The following is an 8,246-nucleotide window of genomic DNA, read 5'->3' as shown; positions in this document are numbered from 1 at the left end:
AAATCGGTTCATCCATTCGGGAGCTACGATGCCACAGACATACACACACACAAACAGACAGACAAACACACAGGCAGACACGTCAAACTTATAACACCCCTTCGTTTTTGCGTCGGGGGTTAAAAAGATAGAGACCTATTTACATTTTACACGGCCCACGAAATCACGAATGCGATTTTAGCCATCCATCAGTTCCATCACCCATCACGCTTTTAAAATGCTGAACATATGCTGATAAATTAATTTCTGATCAACTGTTCAGCAGCTTGTACAAGACAATCAGTACCAAATGGGTACTCTATTTTGTAAAGGTACCGTAGGATAAAATAAGCAATTACTCGATTTATTAAAATTTTATTCGAAAAAATGTATATTGTAACTTAAGTTAACACTTATTCACTTTCGGAACTCTTTTTCATCTTCTTCCCCGCCGGTTCCGCGTGGCCATTCATTTTCTCCAACTTTCGCTTTTTCTTTTTAGTATTCTGTTTCTTGGTCTGCTGGTTCTGCTTAGGCTCTTGAGTCTGAGCTACATTCTTTTTGGCGGTACCTTTAGAAGTTCCTACTAATTCCGTCACTGTTTTGAAGTTGATATTTGAAGGAATATGGCAGCTTTCATGGAACGCTTTCATGATATTTATCAACTTCTTCAATATGTTGAAGAAGTTCTTCTTAGCTTCGAACCCACTATCACTTTTTAAGGTACTGAATAATTTGTTTTGGAAGTCGGTTTCAAGATTGTTCAGCTTGTTTAAGGCTTCGCCTGTAGGCTTGGACCGTTTCAGGGACCGGTAAAATCCAGTCATGAGTTCGAGACCTTCGTTTCGTCTGAATTGTCTGACGTTGTCATTGAATACATTGTCTACAATAACAGGCACGAGTTCATAATTCCCGTTCCATTCCGTTTGCAAGACGCTGTGGAAGAAAATGATCGGCAACAGACAGTTTCGGTTTTGGAAGTAACTTTGTAGCGCTTCTTGGAATATTGTTATAAGTGGCGACGTGGACTGCTTTTGCTTTTTAGGCGACTTTTTCGGGTTGGCATTGCCTTCGATTTTTAAAGAGCAGTGTATAATGAATGTGGCGAATTGTGTTATAATATCGCCAACGGCTTGGAACATGAAATGGGATCTGGATCCTTTGTCAATTATAGATTTTAGATTGTCACATAAAATATCTATAGTTATTCCTTCTGTGGATGAAAATTTCCGGATTTTCGTTAGCGTTTTTATCGTTTTTCGTACTCTGTTTTCCAACTCGCTGAACTGGGTGTCCTGGATGCAGAATTCCAGGCATCGCGTGAGAGGCGCGATCATTCCCAAGCATATGTCCATGGACAGTTCTTTTTCTAAGTAAATGTCGATTAAGTCTAGAGCTCTTATTCTAAAATCGGAGAGGGCTTTTTTGTCTTTGCGGTCCTTTTTGGTCTTTTTGCCTTTGCCCTGGTTGAACTGCCTGAAGGCTTCTGCAAGGGCTTCATCTAGTTTATGGCCCTCTTCTTCATCGATCATATCGGCATCGACGCTTTCTACGTCGGAGTCTGCAGCGGCGCCCAGAGCTTTCTGAACTGCTATCCTGAGTTGGTCTGGAACCGTCACTTTGTCATCCTCATCCACATCACTATCACTGTCCTCATCATCATTTTCTTTTTCATTCTCATCATTATCATCATCGGCATTGTCATCTTCAGATTCACTTTTGTCATCATCACCATCTTCAGACTCACTGTCTTCTGTCAATGGATTATTTTCACTGTCAGGGTCCAATACAGAAAGGATCTGTCCCACTGATGTAGGTGTTATGTACTCCCAAAGCAATCTAAACACACATTGGACCACAGACCTAAGAACACTTGACTCAGTGGACAAAATAGATAATAGAACTTCGATTAAGACTTCTATCCATTCTGGCTCCTCTTCAGCTAAACTGCCCTCCTTTATTTTCTTTTTATTTTTCTTTTGCCCTTTCCTGTAATGGTCATAGCAACTTTTCAATTCTTTAATGGAACTTCTTGCCATTTTGACATGGTCCGGCTCAGAGAATAAGAACAAACCAAGTTGGTAGAGTAGTACAAGGAAGACCTTATCAATTTTGGATTTAGGTTCATTCTGTTGTATTTTGCCGGTGACTTCAGTGAGCAGTTCCCAGCACTCCATGTTTTCTTTAGGAAACTGTTTCTCCAGTTTGGCGCGGACTTGTTCCTTCTGCAGGATGGTGTTGATGAAATCTGCGAGAGAGGAGAGGACTTCGACTAGGCTGTCCACGTTTGTGAAGCGGGACGTGAAGCAGCGGTAGAAGCAAGACTTGGTGCAAGCTGTGGAGAATAATACATCTATTAATACATGTAACACACTATACGGCCTGATGAACTCTTGCAGATATTCTTAGGAAACAATTAGTAATTTGTGCATGCTGTTTTAAGAACTATTCCTGCATGGCTACTTCTCATTAAACTTATATCGACAGGAATATATTATATAGGGATGTGTCAGAGGCCGTGATTACCTTTTTGGTTTTTGTCGAGCCGAGCTCCCGATTTAACATAGTTACACGCATCATGGTCACGGGTCAATATAAATTTAATGAAAGTAACTAACATTTAAAATTCTGGTCTTTCTCATGTCAAAACATTCAGAGTTATCACTACATAGTATAAAACAAAGTCGCTTTCTCTGTCCCTATGTCCCTATGTATGCTTAAATCTTTAAAACTACGCAACTGATTTTGATGCGGTTTTTTTTAATAGATAGAGTGATTCCAGAGGAAGGTTTACATGTAGGTATAGTACCCGTGCGAAGCCGGGGCGGGTCGCTAGTTACGATATAATTATAAGAGAAAGACTTACTTGATAAATCACTGCTGACGGTCCCATTGTCTCCACTGCTGATCTTAAAGAAACCGAAGCACATGAGCAACTTCATATGCGTCAGCTTAAACTCCGTGTCGTCTTTAACCGCGTCGTGGGTCACGAGGTACGATATAAGTTCTGCAGCTCTCATCCTTTCGTTGTTGAACCAGTTTCTTTCAACATCCCCTCTTACAAACTTGTCAGTGTTTGACAGTATACCTCTGAATTTCTTTGCCAATTTCTTTACTCCATCTTTATCAAGGTCAGCTATAATAGATTTGACAATACTCGTACCTGTGATTTCAGTGAAATTCAACTCACCAGGGTCAAACAACAATTTCTTTAACACTTCTACACGGATTTTGCTGACAACCTTTTCAGATTTAAGAGCTTTATTCAGAGCGTTTAGCAAATCTTTTTCCTTTTTGATCATTATTTTATGATCATCCTCATTTTCTCTTTTGTTTCTAATCTTACTGGCTGTTTGGAGGCCTTTGAACCAGTCCATGAAGAGTTTGAAAAAGTTCTTGCTGATCAACTCTGGGATGGCTTCCACATTATCTTTCAAGTTGTTGAGTATGGTGGTGAGCATATTGACGGCTACTAGTTCTCTGTTCCTGTTGTGTTTGACCAGCTGGCTGTCGATGCCTGACGTCCAGAAGAGGACGAGGTGTGGGGATTCGGCGATTCTTAGACCTATTTCTTTGAATATTGGGTGACTTAGGGAGTTGAAGTCTATGCCACTCTGAAATTGAAATAAACGAGTTTTTAGACAAAACACTGGTCAGACTAGCTCTTAGCCAGAAGCGTGTTAAGGGATATGTAACTCGCTTGTAAGCTAGTATCGCCGAAACGGCCGCTAACGCGCTCGATACGTTTAAACGGTCCTAAACCTTTGAATTCATAACACTAGGTCTATTTTAATATGCAGAGGCTGGGGAAAGAGTTTAATGGTCAGGCGATAGAATAATAGGAAGGGTGAATCCACGTAAAAGTAACGTGAGTCACGACTTCATTGAGTGTTTATTTGAACTACAGCTACAAATGAAATGATCTATGCGTATATCGAGAAAGTAATACTTATTTAGAAATAGATACAAGTAGACATGTATTCAGTTGAAGTTAGCAAAGAAATTGTAGCATGATATCTCAAATCTATTAATGTGAATAAGGGTGCACCTGAAGGGGTACACCCACTTTTTATTAAAAATTGTTATGCTTCCCTAACAGCTCCAATTACAATAATTTTCTATAAGTCTATCAAGGAAGGTTGTGTTCCAGCTATTTGGAAAAAAGCCTGGATAACTCCTGTGCCAAAGGGTCCGGTTAGCCGTAATATTGAAGTAGTAACACCTAATTCTAATTAACACAAGACAAATTAAATTCTATTGAAAATATTTCAACTTGTGCTATCATAAAGTAGTCACACAACTATATATATAAATTAAAACTGAAATAAATTACACATATGAAAGAAAAAGTGACCAAGGCCTCCAGTGCCTGAGGCTGGAATCGAACCAGCGTACCGTGCAATCGCGGCAGATGCCTATTTCCGCTCGGCCACCCAGGTCACAGCTGCTGAGGTCGAAATTATCTCTCATATGAGTAATCTCTATGGCCAATCTCTCTAGGGTAGAACGGTATGGTCAGCAGCTGTGACCTGGGTGGCCGAGCGGAAATAGGCATCTGCCGTGATTGCAGGGTACGTTGGTTCGATTCCAGCCTCAGGCACTGGAGGCCTTGGTCACTTTTTCTTTCATATGTGTAATTTATTTCGGTTTTAATTTAGTAACACTTATTTAGAAATAGATCATCACTTGAACTTGCATCGTGAATAAATGGAACATGCGACACACAAAATCGTGACTCATGTTACTCTTGCGGTGGATTGACCCAGAATGTGGTAACCTTTGCCCAGCAGTCGGACAATTATGGATGCATAAATGAACCACCATTGAATCAACACATTAGAAGCAAGGCAATTTTCCCCTGCAGTAGATTGAATCATTAGAAAATGTAACTCACCATAAGTTTTTCACAAATAGCATGTATGTTGTCTTCACACAGTATGTGAGTTACACCCAGCAGTTTCCGAAGCTTGACCTTCTCCGGGAACTTGTTGCTGACGACCATTAGGAAGTAGAGAGAGTCTAGCGAGTGCTCTTTTAGTTCCTTCTTGAACTCTTGCTTGATGTGAGGCCACACTATTGTTGAGAACTGATCCTCATTTAGCTATAAATGAAAACATAATTCTACATTGAATAGATCTCTTATCTATTTATTAGAGATTGAAGGGAAATTATCTTAGGTAGGAAATAGTGGAAACAGAATGATTAAGAAAATTCATTTGTTATCCATGTTAACATTTAATAAGAGCATCAAAGAAACTTAAAGCAGTCGAGCACAAATACAAAGGCAACTTTGATTGAACTCATAGAATTAGACCAACCTAAGTTGAAAATGATTTTGAAACCCTTCAGAAGGGTATGTAGTATGTAGTCTGCTTTCAAATTGTTGTGATTTGTGAACTTAGAGTTTGCTCTATAATCTTTGGATTAGTAATTTAATCATTAATAAATAAACTTTTTAACAAAAAATAAAACCGCCTTCAAAAAAAAGCGCGTTACAAAACACGTAGAAACTAAAAAGCAAAAAATAATAAACCTTTGAATTCAGATTTCTTATCGTATTGCAATAAAATTATAAACAAATCAATTATTTTTGTAGTCGGTGCCAGACCTGTTCGTCGCCTTGCTATATTGCCTGTTTGGCCCCACCCAACCATACTCAGGCTGGCCCCGACTCCAAAAATAATTGATTTGTTTATAATTTGGATGTTTAGATTATTGCAATACGATAAGAAATCTGAATTCAAAGGTTTATTATTTTTTGCTTTTTAGTTTCTACGTGTTTTGTAACGCGCTTTTTTTTGAAGGCGGTTTTATTTTTTGTTAAAAAGTTTATTTATTTGTTGATTTTTAGTGGTTCCTATTGATATTATATGTATCAATCCGAATATATGTACAGTAGTGAAAGAATTATCCTTTAACTCCTAACCATTGAGGAGTTGACCTTCCATCATCAGCTCAGCCACATAAAATTATTACCATCAGGCGTAAATACTGGTGTACCTTTGAAAAATACATTAAAAACATTACATGTGCCTATAACATTTGAAGAGTTCCCTCGATTTCTCCAAGATCCCATCATCAGACCCGACTTGGTGCCAATGGGACCATCTCGGGGTTATACCCGTTCGATCAAAAAAAAAATTTTGAAAATCGGTCCGACCCAAAAAGGATCTTGGCCTCCGACACAAGAGATCGCCACTCTGCCCTATCCTGCGCCACTTCACGCCAGTTGGGTACACCAAGTGCGGACAGGTCTTTCAGGGCTTCCTCGCACCAGCGATATCTGGGACGCCCACGCGGACGTTTTCCACCTGGGCGTCCCACATAAAAATATAATTGGCGAGATAAAGCCACAAGACAAAAAAAATAAAATAAAAAAAAAACATTCAGTCGAATTGAGAACCTCCTCCTTTTTTGAAGTCGGTTAAAAATGCTACTCATTTGTATTTTCAATAATGATGTTAAATACTTACCCCATTAATGAAATCTAGTAGTATTAAGTATGCTGCTGTGCCCAGGTATGACTTCTTAGAGCTGGCTTTCAGGAAAAGTAAAGTATTTCTTTCTGCTCGTCCTCGGAGCACCTCAGCATGTGGCCGGAGCGGAAAATGGCACAGCAAACTAGGAGTTGTCCCAGTGCCACATCACCAACTTCCTGAAGAATAAAATACGTATTGAATTAATAATATTAAATACTCTGAATTCTTTGGCATATCCACTTTATAATAGAAAATTTCTATTGGGTCAGACTTTGCACCTACATTTTTTTTATTTGCTGCCATTTTCGTTTGTCAAAATTGGTGTGTGCCAGAGTGGGAACAAATATCAGTGTTAATCACACAAGTAAATGCCCTTACTGGCCCTTTTTTTTTTCAAACTACGTTGGTGGCAAACAAGCATACGGTCCGCCTGATGGAAAGCGGTCACCGTATCCTATGGACGCCTGCAACTCAAAGAGTGTCATGTGCGTTGCCACCACATTAGAAACTTGTACACTCCCTTTTGCTGTGTTAAGTTTATAAGTACACAGCAAAAAGCCTCAAACCTAGGTCCATTGACTAAGCAGGCAGGCTCACTGTTGACTAGGCCAGACCGGTTGTCTGTAGAATACTAGACTATTTAATTTATCAATTCCACCCAGTGTCAAAATATTGCAAGACTTGATTACAGTCAAAGGTCAAATTCTAAGACTTAAGCTGGCAAATTACAATTTTCCTATTAGTAAGGATTACTTACACTTTTAGAGGATCCATTGGCGTGTAACTCTTGCTTAACGAGTTTCAACAGCTGAGCAACAGTTACTTGAAACTTCTTCAAGAGTGTGACTAGGGTAGCAAAGTAACCTGTCCGAATGTCCGGGACATTGGCACCGAGACTTCTGACTAGCCTTTTTAAAACATACCCAAGCTCCTTTCCGTTCTGTAAAGATATTAAAGATAAGTATTGTTTACTGTGAGGAAATATTGCTAAACAATGAAGTTTTAGTGAGTTTATTGTTCAATATTAGCAAGGTTGTGTTTGAAATTCTAAATATAAAGAAGAACATGTGTGAAAGCTTGAAGATCTTCTGTGGATTATAAGTCATATTGTCAATAGGATTATTTATAGAAACTAACTTTTATTGATATGATTTCAATCTATGAAAAAACAAACAAACTAAATTTACAGCCAGAACTACTTTTGCCTCTTCATATGTATGTTGAATATAATAACTAACGACCTGCAATTTGAGAAAGGAAAGTGAGCTTATCTAGATCAACTACACATTGGGCTTCAAGGAAACCCCTGTGATAATGAGCGGTACATAAAACTTGTCATAAGAAATCGTGATAAGGATAAAATATGACAATAATATTTCATTAAGTAATAAATAAGAAATGTAGTCAATTTATTCAAGCTTCTCTAATTTTATTTTTAAAGATAATGGTAAAAACTAACCTCCTCGTCGCCTTGTTGTAGTCGTGAAATTATTTTAGCGCCACCGTTAAGCTTGGAATCTTTATCGGACGCTTTGAGCAAATCAAATGCATCCAGCACTGAAGAAGTGACTTTCACATCCTTAGTTGGCTTTATAGCATCCACTTCCATTTCTTCACCCATCTTTTTAACTTGTATTATTTCATTTCCATGCTTACAGAAAGACTCATATCCAAACCCACATGTGAGTCGGAGAATTTGACGTTTACTAAAATTGACAGCTGTCAACTGAGTGCCGTTCGGATACACGTGATACGAGAAATCGGCCAAGTTTTAATTTATTGTCTATG

General features: G+C 38.6%; 1 protein-coding gene across 1 annotated transcript; it reads right to left on the bottom strand.

Annotated features, from left to right (window-relative positions):
• Positions 1-338: 338 nt before the first annotated feature.
• On the bottom strand, positions 339-8,145 carry LOC125236594 (myb-binding protein 1A-like protein). Its single transcript, XM_048143452.1, is given in 7 exon segments — positions 339-2,314; positions 2,846-3,593; positions 4,874-5,080; positions 6,453-6,532; positions 6,535-6,634; positions 7,216-7,398; positions 7,918-8,145. Coding segments are annotated over 7 exon segments (3,402 nt in total). The 5' UTR covers positions 8,080-8,145; the 3' UTR covers positions 339-392.
• Positions 8,146-8,246: the final 101 nt, after the last annotated feature.

This window comes from Leguminivora glycinivorella, chromosome 19 (genome assembly GCF_023078275.1).
Source record: "Leguminivora glycinivorella isolate SPB_JAAS2020 chromosome 19, LegGlyc_1.1, whole genome shotgun sequence".
Taxonomy (NCBI): domain Eukaryota; kingdom Metazoa; phylum Arthropoda; class Insecta; order Lepidoptera; family Tortricidae; genus Leguminivora; species Leguminivora glycinivorella.
Note: the sequence above shows the minus strand (reverse complement) of the source record. Positions and strands in the feature narration are given on the sequence as shown.